The sequence below is a fragment of the Sinohyriopsis cumingii genome, chromosome 3 (genome assembly GCF_028554795.1).
Source record: "Sinohyriopsis cumingii isolate HCF-2022 chromosome 3, ASM2855479v2, whole genome shotgun sequence".
In the NCBI taxonomy this organism is placed as follows: domain Eukaryota; kingdom Metazoa; phylum Mollusca; class Bivalvia; order Unionida; family Unionidae; genus Sinohyriopsis; species Sinohyriopsis cumingii.
In genome coordinates, this window is record NC_142963.1 from 129,590,663 (window position 1) to 129,614,604 (window position 23,942).

Sequence of the window (23,942 nt, forward strand, 5' to 3'; positions counted from 1 at the left end):
CTCAAACTGGTTTCAACTGGATAAACAAAGCACTAAGCATGTTTAATTACTGTGTAAATAACACTGCGTAGCCATGTGGTTGTTGTGACAATGTACATCGTAATTAATACAAGAATGAATTGTTGATTTAGCGGTGTTTAATGATAATGGAATATAGTAGGGTCGTAATACATGAGGATTATTACAATTGTCAGGTAACTGAAAATAGCCTTTCTTTCTCTTTGCAAAAGCTACAAATATAAACCACCCTGAATAAATGCGGTCTTGTTCACTAAAAAAGGTTTTCATCTCTCTCTCTCTCTCTCTTACACACACACATGCATTCATTTATGCGCATTAACTAAAACGTGATTTCAGGTTCTTTATTTTTTTTTATTGAAATTTGATAATGAGATTATTGTTCTGTAAAAATATAAGTTGCACTTAATTTATTGACATTGTGGACTCTCATCATTGCGCACAATTACCAATAAATAATGCCCATAACTAATACGTGTTCAGACCATCTTAATCATTTTGCCAACAGTACACAGCATAACTGCTACATGTGCTCTAAATGCAGATGAGCTTGCACACTGAGACAATCCTCTCTCTCTCTCTCGTTCACTAATAAAAAACAAAAATCTTTTTTGAGTACTTTTATTTTTGTTGTAATTAGATTCTTGAATTGAGAGCAGAATGAGACAGACAATATACGTTTACTTTGTATGTTTGTACGTTAGGTTGTCGAGTAGTGTGTGTTCCGTAGACAGTCAGTACCACCAAATGATAATTATTTATATTACATAATTTTTTTTACACTGAAATTAATTTTTAAAAATTGTGTACAAAATATTACATGAAATACAATAGTTGTATATGTATATTTTTGCATATAAAATGATTTGAGCAGATGATAATAGAATAAATTGGGAAGTTGAAAATATTATGAAGTATAAACAGTCCTCTGTCTGTTTCATATATGAAATACACACACAGTAACACAGTTACAAAGAGAAATACTTCTACAAAAATGAGGACCACTCCAGTGGCCTAGTGGTTAGAGCGTCTGCCTCGGAAGCGGGAGGTCGTGGGTTCGAACCCCAGCCGAGTCATACCAGAGACTTACAAAAATGGTACTAACAGTTACCTCGCTTGGCACTCAGCATTAAGAGGTTAGTGTTAGGACTGGTCGGCCTGGTGTCAGGATAATGTGACTGGGTGGGACATCATGCTACGTGTCTGTGGCATGATGCCCCAGTGCTAGACATCACTATAAACTGCCACACTGCAGACATCATAGCGATATGACTGAAAATTTGTTAAAGCTGTGTTAAAAATCCTAATCACACACACACACAAAAATGAGATTGTATGTTTCTTACAAAATACTCCACAAGCATTCCTCATTATTAAGCACATTACAAGAAATCTTAAAACATCATTTGTTTCCACCAGTTATGAGGAATCACAGCTATGGGCTTATGATTGTCCAAAAGAATTGACTTTGAAGATTTCAGATTTGACTCTTGGGATTTTCATTTTGACGCGTTAGATTTTAGGGTCAAGGGTCAACTGACTCTTCAGTTTGGAAATCTATTGAGAATCCTGATGCTGGATGAGTACTGGAAACATATGTTTAAATATTGATTTCAGGTTATAATTAGTTCATTGATATGTTGATGTTTCGATATCAATTTCCAGGTTCATAGTAGTTCAGATGGTAGACATACTGGATGAGTATTGGGAAAGAAAAAAAATATTTTAATATCAATTTGCAGGTTATAATTAGTTCATGGTAATTTAAATGGCATACATGCTCGTGCATAATGCACTTCCAGATCAAAATGTGTCCTGTTTTTTATTCTAATGATTCATAGTGAACCGCACAGACCAGTGGCAGCACATATTGAGAGAAGTGAATCTACATTGCTGGCATTTGTGTGTTTTACAACCCCATAATGGAAATAGGCTTAAAGAATTCAGATATTTGATTATAGTTTGCATGGATATTAATGAGGTGATCTTTCAATCTGGTTGGTTGACTTTTTCAGCTATTTCTGATCATATTTTATCAGACTTTGTAAACAGGTTTATATTATGAAGATATTTTATCATCAGCAATATTTTTGCATATTAATGAGGTGATGCTGCATATGACTGGGTAAGCTTCTTACCATTGGAAGAGTGTATTTTTGACACACAATCAATCAGACTTGATAAAAAGGCTAATACCGTCAAGATTTTGAATGATTTGTTTTAAAATCAGCAAGATTTATAGGATCTTGTATCTGATTTGCTAGTGTGTTTTTACAGCTTTTGAGACCCAGTATTTGGTAATATTTTGATCAAGCTCGGAAAATTTGACCATGTCATCAAGATCTTGGTTGAATATGATTATAATAAGTGTGATTGCACATATTAGTGACATTATCCTTAATCATATGAGAAATGTTTTATTAGGATATCATTAAAAATCTTCAAATCAACACGATATAAAGTTTGGCAGATCATAGTCTACCTAGTCTGTGCTCTTACTATACTACATCAGCCAGCTTAGTGACATAGTCAGCTGTTAACTTATATAATCCTAGTGAGTGATATGATACTCACTTGAGTCTCTTTTTGATTGTAGTCATTTGCACCCAGTTTGAAATACATGTATATACCAGCATCATACTCTTTTACTTCCATAGCATTCCTGCCCTTGGGTCATGCCCTTGTTTGTAGCTATGGGATCATGGTGTTATATCATTGTTATATCAAACAGGCTCATGTCATTGGCATGTTAAATCTTTTTTAAAACACACCTCTTTTTTCTTACAGCATTCTGTTCTTGATGAGCCTATTGCAGAGGCTGTGTGTATCATTGCTGATGCCGACTTGTGGTAAGTGTACAGAGAATCTTTCCTTCTCCTTTTGCTTTTTTATTTCTAATGGTGGGAAATAAGGTTTGATGGATAAGAAATACACTTAATTTGGAGAGAATACATTTGAGACAGTTTTAATCAACCAGAATCAAATGGGTACAATTTTTGTCTCACCTGTAGATGATGAGATATAGTAGGTACTTTTCTGTTAGAACTGGCAGTGGTTATAATAATATTACAATTTTGCATATCCTTTTTTATAAGTCAGATATCTTCATCAGTTGCCATATGTAAGTGAAATCCTTTGAATAATATCACTGTGGATCTAAAGCAGAGGTCCCCAACCTTTTTAGCAGCGACTCTAATAAATAGTTTTTCTGAGTCTCATGATCCCGTTTCCACATTTTGATAAGTTTGGCCACCCTAAAAAAAACAATCCTGGCAACCCTCCAGAACATCCTCACTACCTTGGGGTAAGGAGTTCCTGTCTTGCCAGGTTCCCATGCTGTATGGTGAACAATATGACAAATCTGAATTAAAGTTTTTGAAAGTCGCATATATATATATATATATATATATATATATATATATATATATATATATATATATATATCTGTGTGTGTGTGTGTGTGTGTGTGTTCCTGCATTCTGTTAACAACCTGTTTTAAAATTGCCATAGGTATAATGTTTATACACTGATTGCCAAGGGTTCCAGTCTTTCCTGTTTAAGCAGAAAGCATATTTCATTGTTGTAAATAGTGTTTTAAAGTTTTGTGTTAAAATATTTTAAACATCACATATTATCAATATTGTTTGCAGGATTCATCTGAAACTTTATGATACTATTACTGTAGATCTCAGTTTGACCCATTTGATAGGCACCGAGTTCTGTCATGGCTGTCATTACTATTAGTGTAGATCTCAGTTTGACCTGCTTGATAGGCATTGAGTTCTGTCATGGCTGTCTTTATTACTGTAGATCTCAGTTTGACCCATTTGATAGACATTGAGTTCTGTCATGGCTGTCATTACTATTAGTGTAGATCTCAGTTTGACCTGTTTGATAGGCATTGAGTTCTGTCATGGCTGTCTTTATTAATGTAGATCTCAGTTTGACCCATTTGATAGGCACCGAGTTCTGTCATGGCTGTCTTTACTGTTACTGTAGATCTCAGTTTGACCCATTTGATAGACATTGAGTTCTGTCATGGCTGTCATTATTACTGTAGATCTCAGTTTGACCCATTTGTTAGGCATTGAGTTCTGTCATGGCTGTCTTTACTATTACTGTAGATTACAGTTTGACCCATTTGATAGACAATGAGTTCTGTCATGGCTGTCTTTACTATTACTGTAGATCTCAGTTTGACCCATTTGATAGGCAATTGATTCTATACCTTTGAATATTGGAAATGTTGTAGCTAGGATACAAATGTAATAACATTACTAGAAACCCTTCAAATGACAGTAGGCGCCTTTCACCTGGTCCACCAAGCCAACCACAAATCATTTCTGCCCTTTTCCCCTGCTAATCTGATAACCTTGATCTTTGTTTAATAAAAGAAATTGGAGAAAAAAATGTAAAATGTGAACTTGTTTTGTTTGGGAGGATTACATCATATGTAAATGTGAACTCATGTGAGGATTACATTATATGTGAAATATGAACTAGTTTTGTGTGGAAGGACTAAATTATATATATATGAACTCATTATTTATGGTAGGATTACATCTGAAAAACTATATAATTATTTTATGGTGAAATATATAGAAATACTTATATATATACTTACTGTATCCAAAATGAAATCATTGTATATGCATAAAATTCAGATTTAGATGTAATTGCCGACTAATCAAATTTATCCCAAGCTAATGAATACAAAAGAACAAAAATATGCAGAGATCAATCTGTGGTGGCTTCAGTAAACAAAAAATAATGCCAGTATGAGAGCACACCTGACACATGTCAAGATCAGACATTGATACTATGTTTTCATCAGAGTGCTCAATGTCATACGGAACCAATGATGCCATACCAAACCAAACCATGCAGTAACTGAAAAACATATGATCTTTTGCTTGAACCATTATCCATAAAGTTACACCATCAGTGCATTTTGACAATCATGTTATATGGATGTCACCATTCCATATGTGAGCTACACATATGACCAACTGTCCTTTGATCAGTGCATTTAGCAGGCACTGAGAGGGGAAACTGGCCCAAAATAAAATGTAAGAGATCAGTCATAATTATCAATTACCTTGAGAAAATAGGACTTGTGGTCTAGATTTGAGACTGTTTACTTGACATGTTTATGTGTACTAGAAATCTTGAGTGTTATAAAGTTTATTCACTACTGTGAAGATTTAGGACTGTTTTGTATATATGGTACTGAATGATTGTAATGCATTTTATAATATATGTATATTTCTTTTCATAAACTGGCAGGTTATCTTATCTGTTTACTATTACAGGAGTGTAAATCTATACAGTAGTAGACTTGAACATTCAGTTAAAGGACAACAACCACAGAAATGTGTGGCTTCCCCCATAGTTTCCAATCTTATTGAATCTGTTCTTCAATTGTGGAAACTAAAGATGAGTCCAGAATTTGTAAGCATTTTTATTTTTTATTTTGTTCATCTCTTTCTTTTTCATTATTTCAGATTTTTTGTCTGTTTGTCTCTGCTTCCCTATCTCATTATCTGCCCTGCCTGTTGTTGTAGTTGTTCTATTGTTTAACGCCATTTTTCAGCACAAGATAGGCTATACATGGCAGCCAGTATAACTGGTGGAGGAAGAACCCTGGAAAACCCAGGGAAGAACCACTGACCCATGAGAAGCTACTGGCAGGCTTTCCCACGTACCCACGCTAGCCGAGCCTTGGACTCGAACACACGCAGACAGAGGTGAGATGGCAGTGATCCGGAACGGTGAGCGCTTTAGACCACTCGGCCACTCGGGGCCCCGGCCCTGCCTGTCCTAACCTGGATAATTCATGTGCTTATATATGTATGTCTTGTCTTCTTTTTTAAAGTAACAATGCTATGTTTAGTTCATGCACAATTTATAAATTGAATGAGTAATTGTATACTCAGTATGTCAATTTTCACACCACAGATGAGTTTTTTTTTATTTCCATGCTTTTTGTGGAAATTCACCAAACTTAGGTTTATTTTCTCTGTTTCTTGCACTATTGCATTAAAACTAGTTTGGTAAATTTCCACTAATTGATGGCAATAAAATGGAAATATTTTGAAAACTACAAGGTAAAAACGTTTGTGCTATTAAGAGTTGAGTGATTAGTACATACTTTGGTAAATGCATCATGCAGTTTTTAAATTTCCAGTTAAAAGATTTTGTTCTTTGTTATTATCATTTTATCCATTAATTTAACATCCAATAACATATATGACCCATTCTAATAATAGTAATCATTTGTTTAGTGATATTGAAAATGAATATCATTTACTTTTAGTGTGTCCAGTTTATACTAACTTGTGTGTAAACTTAAAAAGTATATCTTGAACAAATCATTCATTGGTCAAGTGCATTCAGCTATTAACTTAGTATTAAGCGAGAAAGTTCTTGATGGAGCAAATACATTGAGATAAATTATTATTTTTAGTTATTTACTTAAAAAGGTTATTTATATTTGTTCGGTCTTTCCCTTCCATCTTTTCTCACTTTCTGGTTAATGCTGTATGTGTTTGATAATAGTGCTGTCTGTTGCATATTCTCTGAGTATGTAAATGATTATCAGAATAGGCTGTTAGATTGAATTGAAAATGTAAAGTGAATCAGTGCAGTGATTAATACAAGCACAACAGTCCAATGCATGTCATATCAGGTAAAACCTGGATAAGATCCAATCACATCTTGCCTTTTGCCATTAAATTTACTGAGTAATACATGTTTTGCTGTTTCGTTAAAAGTAAATTATTCCTTCTATTGAACAATACATATGTGCTAATATATTCAATGTGCTTGATATTGAACTGTGGACTTTTTGTTGTTAAATTTTCTGAACAGTACATGTGTGCTAATTTATTCAAAGTGCTTAATATTGAACTGTGGAATTTTTACAATTAAATCCACTGAGCAATATCTGTATACTGATTTATTCAAAGTGCTTGATATTGAATTGTGGACTTTTTGTTGTTAAATCTGCTGAACAATACATGTGTGCTAATTTATTCAAAGTGCTTGACTTTGAACTATGGAGTTATTGCTAAAATCCACTGAGCAATACATGTGTGCAGATTTGTTCAAATGCTTGATTTTGAATTGTGGAATTTTTGTTGTTAAATCTAATGAATAAATACCTCTGTGCAAATTCATTCAAAGTGCTTGACTTTGAACCATGGAAATTTTTCATCTCTGGAGAAAAACCTGTGTGCTGATTCACTCAAAGTGCTTGACTTTGAACTAGGGAATTATTAAATCTACTTAACAATACATGTGTGATAATAAACTGCTTGGCTTTGAACTATTTAATTATTAGGCATATTATTTTACCACACCTTACAAAATAAAAATAAAAAAATTACTCACAAGCTTGCCCAAGGATAAAATAAAAAAATGGATCAAATTCATTTACATATAAAAAAAAATATGAAGAAAATTTAATTTTATGGTCAGTGGACACCAAACATTTAATTGTATGGTCTGTCAAGGGATACCAAACATTTAATTGTATGGTCTGTCAATGGACATCAAACATTTAATTGTATGGTTTGTCAATTTGTCACTATGGGGACCATTTCATGAGGATTATGATTTATCACCTTCTTCCCTGCAACCCATGGGAAGGGAGCAAAGGTCAAATATGCAAAAATGGTGTCATTTGTATGCATTTAAATTTGTTCTTGCATTCATAAGAGGAGAATGCATAACCCTTCGGTCACAGTTGGAGAGTGGCGGGGCCTCCCTTGGAAATATTTTTCTTTGTGCCATCAAATTTGACAAATTTAAAAATTTGGAGCCACCCTTCAGCCAAAGGAACCATTTTATGCCATGATGCAGGGACTTAAATATATGTGTCATATTATATTGACCCTGTTTTTATCTATATAAACATGACAATAAAACAGTTTTACATGTTTTTATTTCATTTCAAAGCACAAGAATAATTGTTAATAAATATAACAATACTTTTATATACATGTGAAGTTTAATGTATAGGATACGAAAAGCAAGAATGAATAAGAATGTTTCTTTACAGCTGATAGTACAAAATACCGCATAGTCTTTATGAACAATGACACTTCATCAACATCTGCCTCAGTTTTTTCCAAGACCATTTCTTCAATGCCCTTCCTGAAATCAAAATTTTCAAAACTGGGCCCATCAATAGAAATTTCATTAAATTTTTCAAAGAATTTTGTAAGTTTGTTTTGATGACAGATTCTGGCTACTAAACCCCCTCTCACAGTCTGCAGTAGAAATAGGGTCAACAAGTAACCTGGTAGCTGCCTCAGATGCAGCTGGATATAAATCTTTGTGTTTCAGAGCTAGATTAGCCATATTCTTTGTGCTCAATACAGACTCGTTTTATAAAGTAAATTTTTAATTTTTCATCGATATAAGCGACTTGGGCCTTTTACAGTCGATGACTGACAACCTTGTAGCAGCATCCTGTGTTACTCGGTTAAGTTCAGACCATAAAAATATGTTATCTAAGTAAAAAATCCCTAAAACACTAAGCAGTCCCATGTGTGTCTCACAGTCACAGTTTGCAATAAACATAAATTAACAACACGTGCAAATGACACCGAATCTTTTTGCCGACCTGTTCAACAATAGAGTACATCCCCTGGCCATTCCTTATTTCCTACTAATCACATTTAATTGCTTCTCAAAACAGACCGACAGCTTGCAGTTAGCTGCAGTTATGTTTGAATAATGTCTTTTTTATCATCTACCAGTATGCTCCACTGACTGCTGCAGATAGTGAAAACAAGTATTAAGTGGCCAGAGTCACTTAAATCAATGAAAAATAAAAATTTACATTATAAAAATTTGTCACCAGCAACTTTCGCCAGTCAGTAAAAAATAGCACCACTTTCAAAATTCTTTTGCATTTGTTGCCAAATGTGAAGCCTATTGGAGGCCCTGGAGTGAGGGGTGGTCAGGAATGGTGTAATGGCACGAAGAAACAGGACAGAAAATATGGGGATTTGCATAGAAGTACAGCCAGATTTGTATAAGGAACAATCTTTCATCTTCAATCTTTTCCTTTTTCTTCATTAGTGTATCATGCATTTAGAGGATCGTCTACAAGAGATCTACTTCAAAAGCAAAATGTTAGCTGAATACCTCAGAGGAACCAAGAATTGCACTATGATGGAACTAACAGCAATGTTTGGGTAAGACTTCTTTTACTTGATTGCAAAACATTTCAAGTTTATGAATTGATGATGTCTTTTGGGACATCCATTTGTCCATATGTCTGGCATCAAGACTGTGGTTAGGGTTTGCATTTTGATCATTTTCTCAACACTGTCACTTGTAGAGTTACAGGACTTTTATGTTGAATGTTTTATGAGGTGTATTACAGCCATCTGTGAAAATATAGTCACTGTTACCTATATTTCATTGTTTGTAATCCAGTCATACTATACCACTGGTGGCTTTCTTGTCTTTAACACAGAATACTTTGAATTGTAGCTAGCAAGCAAACTTCAGTCACAACACTCCTATATTTACAATGTAGGACCACATGAATCAGTGTAACAAAAGTGCTGTCAACAACCCATTTCATTTATGGTTTTATTTTTTGTTGAAATGATCTGCATAAATTACTGAAATTAGCCAATCATAAAATAATTATTATGGATGTTGAATTAGTAGTGGTTTGCGACAAAAATAATTCAAACATGTAGTCTGTCTTTCATAGGTTATTCCTACATATCCACAATATTTGCCATAGAAATAGTATTTTGCCTTTTCTCGTTATGTGAATATATGAACAACGGAATCTAAATGATAGAAACAACTAATCTTATGTAAAACAAAGCGGTTAGACTGGTGTTGTTACCTTTTTAATAAGCAAACTATTAACTTGAAAAGGAAGTTGTCATTTCATTCAGAATTTAATCATGACTGTTTCTGCATTGGCTCGTTATCAGTTCATTTATTGATTTCATTTGAGAAAAGTTTTGGAAACATTAAAAATTAATTACTTTAATGTTTATTTACATATTTAGGTTTCTGTCTGTTTTAAATATCACATGTTAATCAGCTTCTGATAAGTTTGTTATCTGTTACAGGTTTGAGCAGAGTGATCTACCCCTTTTGGTGGCCATAGCAGGCACTCATTCTCCACATCTTTCCCTTTGTAGTGTTTGATTCTTTGTCAACTTGATCACATGAAATGGAAAAAGTATATGGATTCTGCCCTGTCAGCATGGAAGTTTAGCAAACTGACTTGAGTGGCCTGAATCCATTATGTGCACACAGCCATAAGTTAATATAGATTGTAGACTGCCGATTGTTATCCACTAGTTTGTAATAGTAATGAATATAGCTTATCGTTATGTCTATCCATAACCCATCTCTCAGTCTGTCGATTAACATTAACATTTCTAGATCAGTACTCTCAAACTGTTTAGAGTAGCTGTACACATATTAAACTTAGTGATGTAGGTTTGCCTTTTGCTATACACAGTTTGTCAATTTCAATATTTTCAGTGTTTTGATCCATTTGTCTATTCATCATACATCCACAGTTCACATTTAATTTGAGTAAAACTCATGTCTTTTATTACTTTTCTGGACACTGTGTCTTCTTTGTTATTTTCATCCCTTCAATATGTAATACAGGGGATATAACTACGGCTTTATCCAGTTGTCATCTGTACACATTTTCACTTCTGTAGTATATTTCAACCAAACTGGGTACACATTTGAAGCATGTTGCATAGATGTGCCTTTTTATACTTAGAATTATCCATAGTCGGTACTTTTATGTTACCATAATAGTACTGCACCTTAGGATATTAGCACAAATAGTATAAACATTGAGAGTATTGGACCATAAGATACTTTCAGGAGGAGTCCTTACATAAGTGGGGATGTATCATCTCTAGATGGCTTTTATTCTTCATACACATCAATGCACAAAATAGTAATGAGTGAACCAGTCAAAGACTGGATTAGAGTTCTACTTGCTGACTAAGCAGCTGTTGACTGTAGTGATGGAACCAGTCAAAGACTGGATTAGAGTTCTACTTGCTGACTAAGCAGCTGTTGACTGTAGTGATGGAACCAGTCAAAGACTGGATTAGAGTTCTACTTGCCGACTAAGCAGCTGTTGACTCTTTAATATTTCTTGATGTTTGAATTGGTTTCGTGTTGGTATCATACTACATGAAAATAATTGTCTTTTGGACAAATAGTCCTTTGATGACAAAAATGCACTTGGTAAGAAAATGTTCAGTAATCATCTTGACCTCTTTACAGTGCAATATAGAACCATGTTCCTATAAAAGTGGCTTGTGATGTAACTCCTAAATCTGGTTGCATATTGTGTAATTATTAATTTATTACAAACTGATATTGATATTCTTAATTATAACTGTAGTAGATGTATTAATGCTGATATGTATTTTATTACTATTTATTATTAAACGTTGATATGCAGAAGTTTATTGAAGTGCCATAAATTGATTTTTCCAATGTAAAGTTTGAATGATTTGCCATTATTGTATGATTAAACAGCTGTGATACATTTATAGAATGACAAGTTAAGAACTGGTAAACGTTTTAAAAATGTAATCAATCTCATAAAATGACAAATGAAAGCTTTAAATGAATTTGTCCTTCTTTCCTTCTTAAGGTAACTTTTTCAGCTCACCTGGTCATTAGGCCAAGGGAGCTCATTGTATGGCCTTGCATTTATCATTTGTCTTGTGTCTGTCAGCAATTGCTGTTTAAAACTTCTAAAACAATTACAGGACCAGATTTGGCAGAGAGCTTCTTCGTATGAAGGACTTTAAGATTGATCCAGATGGTGCCAATCTGCCATCAAATATGGCTGCTGTTACTAAAAATAGAAAAATCTTTAAATGACTTATAAAAAACCACTGAATGTTTCATTTCAGAAACAGACATTGTTCATTAAGCCCCAGGTGGCAGAATGGTCTAAGGTGCTTGCCTTTACAGATCACTATCATCTCACCTCTGCCCATGCAGGTACAAATTTCAGCTCAGCCAACATGGGTATGGGAGAAAGCTTGATGTTAGCTTATTGTGGGTATGTGGATATTCCTGGAATTTTCCTGGGTTCATCCTCCACCAAATATACCAATACTTAGCAGCCATATAAAGCCTATCATGTGCTGAAGTCTGGCAGTAAAACCATAAAAACCAAAACCAAACTAGAAAGTGTCCTGGCTTGAGGATCTTCCAGATTTAGACAATTGATGCAGATAAGCTTTTAGACTGGGTCACTGTTACTAAAAATAGACAACTCTATGTTGTCCATCAGTAATTGCTATTTCAACATTTTCTCAAAACCCACACCCACCAAACCAATTTCAACCAAACAAAGCATCCTGGCATAAAGTCCTTTCATGTTTGTGGAAATGATTCTAGTCTGCCATCAGATGTAGCCACCACTAAAACCTATACCTTTCAACAGATGTACCACATCTGTCAAACTCCTCACTGAACAGTTCGATCAAATTTGATGCTGAGTATATTTTCAGAAGACCTTTCAGGTTTGCACAAATGATGCAGCTCCACCTTCCAGTATGGCTACTAACAGGAATACTCATCCATTGTCTCTCAAGTAATGCTGTTTTCAACTTTTAACAGCCTCTTCCAAAAAAATGCTGAACAGACTTTTGATCAAATTGGAAAATTGTGTGGTTTGTATGCCTCAGATATATACAAATGATGATGGTCCAGCATCAAATATGTCTGCTATTGCAAAAAGTAGTAAAAAACATTTGCATAACTTTATCTGTAAACAAGTGTTGAACAGAATTTGACCTACTGAAACAAATGTCCTGGTCTTATAGTATTGGTCAAATGATGACATTCCATCCACCTTGGATAAAGACACAAAAGCCTTGAAAAAATTGTTTTCGTAACATAGCACTGGAAGACATTTCTTCAGAAAGCATCCAACTGACCCATATTTCTTGGCTAAATGCTGTTGCATTTGGATATTAGGCAGATGTCAAACAGGTGAGCAGCCTCAGGCACACCTGGGCCTCTTGTTTTATAGCATTGCATTACAGATTTGTACCATTTATATCTAATCTTAGGCATGTGTGTATATTAGTAAATATTATATCAAATTAATTCATTTCTTTTCCATATCATGATTTCAGATCAACAGAAACATAACTTCAGTATCAGGCCCATATTAAACAGATAGTGAATGGTGTTCAATTATTGTACATATACACTCACTTTTGAATCAGCTGTTCATAGATCTAGATCTGCCATCATGCAATGCCTCAGCAGCTCTGATCTGTTCGTTGTGTTGGGAGCAATCAGTAGATTCTTATCCGTCATTGCATTATGTTATGGCTGATCAGGGTCCATGTTGTTTCTAGTTGGATTTGACTTGTATACAAGTATATATGGTATTCATAAGATTGTTAAATTGAGGTGCACAAGGTAGACATTTTTTCGGAAAATTAAGGAACTATGATGATGCAAGGAATGTTTTCATGCATTTATAAACTATATAATGTAGTTATATGTAAATAATGAATAATATGCGTTAACAATTAGATAAGGCGTATTTCATATTTAATCATGGTAAGTTTTTCTTGTTCTCTGCACATGTACTCTGCTGCTGTTTTACAAACCCTGTGCATGAACTTTTAAATGTAAGTTGGGCAGTAGATATTCTTCTAGCCTGAATTTGCATGAAAAAGGCACAAATTGTTTTTTTTTTTTATAGATGCTTGAATTTTTATCTATAACCTGTTTTTATGCAAAACATGTAAGTTATTTATGAATACAAATCAAATAAAAGGCAAAAATGCTTGAATTTGAATTTTTTGGGGCTGTCTTTTCATTCCCATATCAGTTTAAAACGAATGGCGGATCTTTTCCAAGGAGTCTTGAGACATTGAAAACAAAATCACCAACGCAGTATCAGGATAGATGTGATTCTTGCGTGGAGTTACATTTCAACACAAACATATATTCCGCGACGAGCAGTAATTAATGTAAAAAAAATGTTGATAATTGAGGGTTTAAATGGGCCATCTTGTCTGCATTGAATCCGGGAGCGTTACCCATGACTAGCCTCGAAAATATAGTCGTCATCTAGGTGAACGTAAGTTTGGTCGAGTTTCCCGTCCAGATTGCTGAAATCAGTAATTTTGATTGACTTAATCCTGGCATATCTGTTTATTTATTTATTTTGAATAAACGCTTGCAGATGATTCAGAAATTGACATACACATATAAGCAGTTAATTTTGCTTTGTTATTGTTGAACAGTCCAGAGTCGTTATACCATTACGTGTGGATCAAAATTTTCTGACAAACAACATACAGGCAAAGTTAGTAGGAGAGTATAAAACTTCATGCTGACTTCACATGTCATACATGTATGTTGTACCCATCAGCAACCTGATCAGCATGACTTATTGTAGCGCACTATCATGTCAAAGCCAGGTAAAATCATTCTGAAATATACTAGAGTGCGACAAAAAATGAAAGTACCTCATATGGTCTATGCGGACATCGAATGGTTGAATGTTCCGCGTTCCAACGACGTTCATTCAAATTGCTGAAAAAGTTCATGCTGGTTTTATTGTGCTGTCGTCAGATGCAACAGGAAACTGAGTCACTTCTATTATATCGTGGCCCGAACTCAGTTGATGTGTTTTTAAATTGCTTGAGGTTACGGCAATGTGCATTAGGCTAAAGCCCTCCCTACACACGGACATGATTATGACTAATACTTACAATAGTGAGTTTTCTGAGGCTGCGATCGAGGTTTTAGCTCCATCGATAGAAAAAAACCGAAACACATTACTGCTTTACACTAAACGTGGATATTTCCAGACGGAATCAATGCTTACACGTACGTATACACGTAGAACCCAAAATGAACCCTCAAAGGAATTTTTTATCCGTGGAAACAAAGTGCAATTGCTCTCGTGCAAATGCTCCACTTGATGGTTTATCCTCCCATGATTGGACGGGAGGCACCGGTCAGAAATTGTAAATACATCGACGGACCATACTGGGTCAGTAGTACTACATTGTCCTCATTTTAGCACCCCAGCGCATACAGATAGGGAACACACTTGTTTCTGAGCGGGTTTAACGGCGGTGGTTGTGAAATAATTTTGTATGTAACATTAACATTTTCCTGTAAAATAACTTCAGCACGTTTAATCCGATTGTTTGCATAGTTTCATTATTAAGTTCTTTATCAGTCGTGTTACCCTTTCCGCATGATTGCTTCATTTGCGATCCGAGCCCTCAGTAACAATTCTTTCTCCTGATGTCTGAATAACCATTTCGCAATCGAACGGCTAAATAGTTCCATAATACGAATACATGTTTGTGTTATACAACAGGTGGTATTCAACATTGCGTAACGAAAGAAAACAATTCGCCCTTATCGACTTCTCTGAACAACCCAAGCCCAAACTATCAAGGCAAGGTCACATGTTTCAAACTGAGTTCGTGCGTTGATTATTGGACCGTCTGGATCAGGGTAAACAACAACTGGTGTTGAATTTGTTTTGAGATGCTTAACGTGGGATTGGTTGTACATAATTGCGCCATCAGCGGATGGCCAACTGTATTATCATGTACTCAGAGAAATTACGGTAGCGCTTCAGTCGAAATCTTCCATCTTTGATTTCTTTTCCATAAGTTATGAACCCTCATATCATTGGCAACCTTGATTCCAGAGAAGAGAATCTTGTAATGTACAACGATGCGATGCTTGAACACCAAGACAACCGTGCGAGAATATTTTCGCGAGGTCGACACAAAAACAAAAACGTGATCTATCACACGAAGATACGCACATGTGCCTAAAGTGATTCGGGATAGATGTAACATGTTAATAACATTTCATGGCATTGACGTGCATAGTCTCGCGACTATTCATTGTACATGGTGTGCCGCCGACCACTCGTGGGATGAGTTTTGGAATATATTTGCAGAAGTCATCATGGACCTGTAGTTTCGTCACTATTGACTGTGCTGTCTGACCACATAAGTATCGAGCTGGTTTGGACATGATAATTTAAACAATGACGATAAATATAATTGCAAAACCTGTCAGCGATGTCAAAGCAGAGTATAAGAAGCAACACCGCAAAGCTGTTCATGAACACCAGAAACTGATACGTAATGTTATAGCCGGTTGCAAAAGTGTCAAAGACATATTACTGTCGAGATAAACTACACTGGAAGATCTCACGGAGAATATTGAACACACATTTCCACCGGTGATGAATCCAATAAAAGAGATTGCATCCAAGACCGCGGTAACCACGGTAGATATAACAGAAGAAATGCAACCATGGAGATTATGGAAACAGAAGAAGAAACGGGTCCGGTTATTTAGACAGTCAAAAACGTCAAAAATATTTAGAAAACCAGGAGGGAAGCCGCGGAAGTCATTGGACACTTGCTAAAGGCGATTTGCGAAAATCCAAGACGACATCGGAAACTTTGGAGAGGAAGCTGGTAAGATCCAAAAAGACAGGAGAAATTGGAGAGATCACAGAAGACGACAAGACGAGATCCCCCCACCGACGTTCGAACCTACAATTTTCCCCAACACGTGAAGCAGAGATGGCAACCCCACCCAAAAATGTACGTGCGAACCTACAAGAAAATAACAAATTTAAGTACTTCGAGAATCAACGAAATTCCTTAAGAAACCTGCACCTCTTCCATTCCAGCATTGTTAGCAGCTGAGGATCCAGCGGTTGAAAGAGCGGTTACGTTAGGGGCTATCGGAACTGCATCCGGATGGCTCTGAAAACCCGATCGTAGGCCGCATACCATCTCGTAAATGAATTAAAAAGGAAAAGGTCTACGATTCCCTTGAACAACAGGCATATGTCTTGCCCGTTGACCAGTTTTGATGGACTCGCTATAACAAAGTCAGTCAAGCACTTCCTAAGTGTCTTTATGCGGGATGAGATTGGAGCCAAACGCTTTACCAGTAAGAGAGAATCTGGCATCGTTAAAATATACTCAACAACAGGACATTAGGTCACATACGTAGCAACGACTAAACAGTTTTTATTTTATTTTCACTCATATGGGCTTGCGCCACTACTTGAAGTTGCTGGTTATTTAACCCTAGGCTGTAGACGACAACCGTTGTCTCATTTAACTTTGCTTTTACAAACTCGGCAAAACGCGCTGTTACAACACTACGGTCTTAAACTAGGTAACAAAGAAACAAAACCAGCGAGTTGTATAAACGTTAACACATAATCAAAATCTCTAATTTATAAATGAAAATTTAAGAGGAACATACAGTATTATGAATCAAATCCAAAATAATCATCAAAGTTCCGTCACAAGTCCAAAATAATAGTGTTCCGACTGAATTCCGGGTGCTGATAGTGCTGATGTACCAATATCCTTGAATATACTAAAGTGCCAACAACCTTCATGTATCACAATATAAATGGCCAAACTCCTTTCAATTAATTCAGAGTATTACCCAAAGTAATATTTTAGTCAAAGGTCAATGAGCACTTTGCAATTCCAATGAATATACTTTTATAATAATCGGTTGACACATATTTGTTTTGGGGGCCTTGAGTGGCTGAGTGGTCTAAAGCGCTTACCGTTACGGATCAATGCCATCTCACCTCTGTCTGCGTGGGTTGGGGTCTTGGATTCGGCCAATGAGGGTATGTGAGAAAGCTTGCCAGTAGCTTCTCGTGGGTCGGTGGTTCTTTCCGGGGTTTTCCCGGGTTCTTCCTGCACTATTGATACTGGCCGCCATGTATAGCATATCTTGCGCTGAAAATGGCGTTAAACCCTGCAACAACAACAACATATTTGTTTTACTCTTGTGGATTAAGACGGGCACGTGATATATCTTCGCGGTGAAATATTAACGATACAACAGAAACATTAGTGATATACCTGATATTTAATGTAATGACAGTCGTACGTGGACGTATAAGACCCGTGCGAGACTTTCATGCGAGTAAACCGTTTACGCGACATATCATGGAACATGCCTCGGTGACGTTATTCGTGGATTGCTAATAGATGTACCAAAATTGCTTACGGATATGTCATCGCACGGTGCACTAATTGCTCAACAAAAGACAATGCGAATCGTTAATAGTATCAAAAATGTTGCTGTGGATCGAACGAAAAAAAATGGGATTGCAAGTGGCTCGATCGCTTTGAGATCAACTACGGCAATTAGTGACTCGAGTACCATCAAAAGCGGTTATGTTGCCAACTACAGAAACAATGCCGGTTGCGGTTGGTAAAATTATTAATGAAGCCGCTCAACAACGACTGTCTGATTCAGTGATTGCAAATCTGACAGCGAGAAGTGGATTGCGGATGGGACGTGAGTGGAGTGACCATGGCGGTGTTTCCGGTCATTGCTCTGCGTCACTATATGACTCTTGCATGGGCCACTTCACATGGATTATTTAATGCTAATGACCCACGGATTGCACAGCATGTGTGGCTTTTATACTAAAAATGGACAAAAGTCATGAGGGATAGAGACTGTGACGTATACAGAACAAAGAAGGGCAAAACCAGGAAATTAAAAATTTACTTCTGCAGGGGTCAAAAAGATCACTAACCCCTTTTGGTAAAGTTGCAGTTACTAAAAGTTAGGCATTATCAAAACTTACTTAACTACTAATGAATTTACCAAATCATCCATACCTTATAGTGTACTCAAAGAGCTTGACTCTGTTTCATAAATTTGTTTTGAATGAAGCACGAGACAAAATTAACAGAAAACTATTGTTTAAAGATAATCACGAAGTTGGACTTAAAATGGTTTATATCAATACGTTTGTGGATTCTATTAAGATAACCTGGATTAGAAGAATGGTTGCTTATGAAACAAAATGGAAAACAATTCTAGCTTTTCTTCTTCCAAACACAGAAAATTATTCCTATTTGAAATAGATTTTCTTAAATGCGCTAAAAAATATCCTATATTTTCAGCTTAAATAAAATTGTACAATAAGTTTACCGTCGAAAACAAAAGAACAATTCCTTTAAACACAAAAATGGATTAATCCTAAAATCATTATTGGAGATTCTACTGTAATGTACAAGCACTGAATTAAAAAAGGAAGCTTCAGTATAAGTGACCATGTAAATGAAGATGGTTCGTAGATCAATCTTGACAAGTTTTGTAATAAGTTTGGATTCCAGGTAAATTTCCTAGAATTCCAGGGGCTATTACATGCCATTACAATCTAAAGAAGTAAAAATCTAAAGAAGTAAATTTGATGTAAGTATCAATTCTAATATAAGTACGTTTGTTAGCGCCCATCTGATTTACTTACAATAATGGATAAAAAGACCTGTTAAAGGAATTGACAAAACCCTCATCTGTAATCATCACAAGCCAGTCTCATTCGCAAAATGGAATACAGAATTTGACAACTTAAATGAGGATGAATGGAAATTTTGTTCCTTACCTCACAAGTTAACCAGAAGTCCTGGACTTTAACGGCTTCAAACAAAGATTTTACACAGAATTTTGACAACAAATAATTTATATAAAAAAAAAAACAACAAATGGCAAAACGTCAAGTAAATTGTGCTCTCTCTACAAAAACTCTGTAGAAGTTATATCACATCTTCTGTGGATGTAGCCAAAACAGACAGAATCTTGACGAGGTTCATAGAGTGGAAAAAGAGTGAGTGCAGTCACGTCTACAGCTTCTGTGTGACAAAGAGTGAATATTTGCACGGCATAAGAGATGAAAATATCTGATGATGTGATTAACTTATTTATACATTAGTTGAATTTATATATTTATAACTTTAGATTTAATAACGAATTACTAAATATGACTCGTGTTAAGAAAGAACTGAAATTGCACTTTCTGTCATAAAAAATATTAAAATAGTCTTCATAAACGGGGGAAATTTTGATCCAAAATGACAACTTTACAAAACTTTGTTCTTAACCTGAATACTAATTTATTATATATATATATATATATATATATATATATATATATATATATATATATATATATATATATATATATATATATATATATATATATATATATATGTTCAGTAAAATTTTTAGGTTTGAAATTTTCTCTAAATCGTATTGAAATCAATTTTATTTATTTCTGGACTACAAGAGCATATCATTTTAATAAAGATTGTGCTTTTATGTGAAATGGTAAAACAAATCTCGCACTACATAACAGTTTTTTTCTATGCTAAACCAGCCAATTTTGTGCTGAGCAAGCAAATTCCTTTTTGCTGAGTATACCAGAGAGATTCCACATATTTCTTAAAACATCGGCTGTTGAAGCATATTGTCTGTCTGATGACGTATACAGACACACAGAATGTCAGTGGAGGAAACAGGAGCCTCGTTCTGGATCGAGATGAATGAATGCCAAAAGTAGCTAGACGAATGTCCATATGTGGCCTTCATGATAAGTCCAAAATCATGTATAAATTAGAAACAAGCTTTGCGCAGATCAGTTCATTCATCGAGAATCAGAGAGCTTTGTCTTTCTTACAGCGGTTCCCGTTACCTCTTGTAGCCTTCACCAAGAATGTAGACGTATCTACACAATTATGAGTCACACGTCTTATTAACAGAGCCTGAACGCTTTCTTTCTCTCTCTTTCTCTCTAACCATGGACAAAGACATTTCTTTAGTTATGGGTATATCATTCTCATATCAAGAAGTAAGAAGATTATGAGAGACATCTCATCATAACACACACACACACATACATATATATATATATATGTGTGTGTGTGTGTGTGTGTGTGTGTGTAACCTTTTATATCTGTCTGTGTGTGTGTGTTTATGTATGAAAGGTATCTTTGTATAGATGTATGCATAAAGGTTTGTTTTGCACATTTAGATGGAAGGATGGAGGACAAAAATCAAAAGAGTAGAAATGTAGAAAAATAAAATACTGTATGTAATACACAACTTTCTCTCTCTCTCTCTCTCTCTCTCTCTCTCTCTCTCTCTCTCTGTAAAAAGCCCTTGCATATTTATACTAGCTATAGTTTCATCTGGTAATTTCGGATCCACTACTGTATCTCAGATTGCATTTTTTTGTTTATAAATTGTAAACGGGGAGTCAAGGCCACCAACCTTGGCATCGTACTATGTATGCGATCAAATTTTTAAAAAGTGCCCACCCGTTATTATGACACTACTAATGGTTCCCATTTTTTCATATAATTAGTACCGTGACTCCTTTACTTGTAGTCTCGAAAGGAAAGAAGTGGACATAAGTAGTCCGATACCGTTTATCCCATGATTATTTCAAACGTATGCACCCTGTCGAAATGACAGGTGTGGTTCGAATATCTTTCTCAGTAAAGAAGTACAGGCCATATTGTGTTTACTATTTGCTGACGATGTTGAAAACTGCAGAGATTGCAATAAAACTTTAAAAATAAGTACAAATTGAAAGGAAATTTACGACGATACCACAACTAGTGCCCACAAAGGTCACAGAAATCATTGTTTTTCAAACTAGTGCTCCTCTTCAAAACAGAAAACAAAATTGCTAATGTGTTATTATAAAGTCAGTTCGGGTTTATAAATATACGGGTCTTCTATTCATTCCAAACTGTCAAGAATGGCAGCGAAAATTTCAATTCATAAGCCAGAAAATCTTCCTTTGCGATAGACAATTTTTTAATTTTTAAAAATTGAGTTTTAATACAAAATGAGCCATTAGAATGTATTAGATTCCACAGTACCAACATGTTAGGATTTTTTCCTTCAAATTTTATTATTTTAGCTTTTGGGACAAAATCTGTTCCAAAATAAAGATTGTGATAAATATAAGAAAAGCTTTAGAAATGCTAAGTTAAATTTCTTAATGTGCTTTCTCCCGTAAACTTGAGTGTTCCTTTGATGTTGCTCTGCATTATATTATTTTCTTCGGCACTTATGTACAATGGTGTGACTGAAAGAAATAGACTTCTGTGAGGTGCGTCAAAATAGGTGCCGAACAACACGATCTTTTCAAGGGTTTTTCTGGTTTAAAGTTAGCTAAGAAGAATGCGAGCGAGTATGTCATTGTCATTTGTTATCCATACTTTGCTAAAATAACTAATGTTTCCTAAGTAATGAGAGATATCAATGTGAAAGAAGGATATTTCTGAAAAGGTGAAAGTAAGTTCATAAGTGTGTCTTCTCAACAGCACTTATTACTTTTATGGAAGGTCATCGCCGCCAAAAATATATCATTGAAATAATATAAGTAATTTAAAAACAAGAAAATATACAATGAATCAAACATGCTTGTAAAATAATAATATTAAAGCTCAGACAATAAGATCAATATTCAAATAAAACAAAGGGTGCACAAATAAAACAGACAAATGTAAAAAGAAACAAGTAACATATGAATGAAACAAGAAAACTTCAAATGAAATAAACTGCATTTAAACAAACAAGCAAACTTCAAATGCAATAAAACTGTATTTAAACAATAAGATCAATACTCAAATAAAACAAACGAGGCTCAAACAAAACAAATAAATATCTACAGAAACAAACAACATACCAATGAAACAAGCAAATGTCAAACGAAGTAAACGGTATTTACATGAAAGAAACAGTTACAAGCTGGTTAAGCTAACGTAAAATGATACAAAGTTACAACGGAAATGTCAATTTTAAAAAATCCCCGTACATTTTACAACACCCATGCGCAAAGACTACTGAGAAATGAATGAAACATAATACTGATCTTATTGTTGAAATGTTCTCTTTAAGTTATTAAAAAGACGACAGTCTCTTTAATCTATAATATATTTTTATTTTACAAGCATGTTGGTTTCATTGTAGTTTTCTTGGTTTTATATTAAAGTTACTAATATTATTTCAATGATATGTTTTTGTCGGCGACAGTTTTCCATATATTGTCTTTGGATGAACTAAGGAAGCTGTATTACCCATATGAAAGTAGAAATGATAAAGTTGACGACGTGGATGAGTTCACTGAGTCACACATTAAGAAACTTTCAACAAAGCAGACGACTGAACGAGATATCCGCAATGTACAGCGATGGCTTTATGACGACAAACGTAAGACGTGCAGTATTGAAAATACCATTATAATCATTTAAACACTTATTTAGCAGACATGTTCATAGTGATTCGCGAATCGAATGGTTCACACTAACGAGACGTGTTCTCTTGACTCTATAAAAAAGATAGCATAGAAAGGTATACTAAGGCAAAGGGCTATCCACTCTCTCTGAGACGTATCTGTACAAGTCAGTCCTAGCACTAAGGGAAAATAAATGCAACTAAAGAAAGCGGGTTTTGGTAGAGAAAAAAAAAAAGAAAAACGCAAGAGCCTCAAGACCAAGATAGCGAAGAAGTCGTATTTCCACAAGTGAAAAGGACTCTCACACCCCAACCTCTTTTCCCCGTTTTGCTTGGTCAGACAAATGTTTGGATTTATAGTCAAAGCCATAGATCATGAACCTGGCAGGGCCGGATCTGCGTGGGTGATCGGAGGTTTACAAAACCAACCCACCCCCGCTAACAAAAATCGTACACACACACACACACACACACACACACACACGTACAGTCACTTGTCGCTAGAAATTTGACCATTGTTTTATTCTTGCACACGTTTATTTGGGCATTGTGCACACTCCGAGTAAACAGACACAGGCGTTTGCTGTGGTGTTCTTTTGGAACCCCTCACCCCACCGCCAACACCTGACCTGATCCGGTCCAGGCTAGGGTTACTCCATCAAAGAACATGCAAGTTACATGGCATAAAAATATTTCATTAAACTTATAGCTCATAATATCAATGGCAATAAATGTACAAACCATTCTGCATCTAGAATTTCTTCAGAATGTGCTTTCTTATTTATTTCTGTTAA

At 35.2% G+C, this 23,942-nt stretch overlaps 1 protein-coding gene across 2 annotated transcripts in view; it reads left to right on the forward strand.

Moving 5' to 3' along the window:
• Window positions 1–13,867, forward strand: part of LOC149803833 (folliculin-interacting protein 1-like) — a 57,148-nt gene extending 43,281 nt beyond the window's left edge. For both annotated transcript variants that reach the window (XM_089953651.1, XM_089953650.1), the window contains exons 17-20: window positions 2,806–2,867; window positions 5,331–5,469; window positions 9,109–9,224; window positions 10,128–13,867. In XM_089953651.1, coding sequence (XP_089809777.1) covers window positions 2,806–2,867; window positions 5,331–5,469; window positions 9,109–9,224; window positions 10,128–10,206 — 396 coding nt within the window. In that variant the 3' untranslated portion in view covers window positions 10,207–13,867. The remainder of the gene's footprint in view (window positions 1–2,805; window positions 2,868–5,330; window positions 5,470–9,108; window positions 9,225–10,127) is intronic.
• Window positions 13,868–23,942: the final 10,075 nt, after the last annotated feature.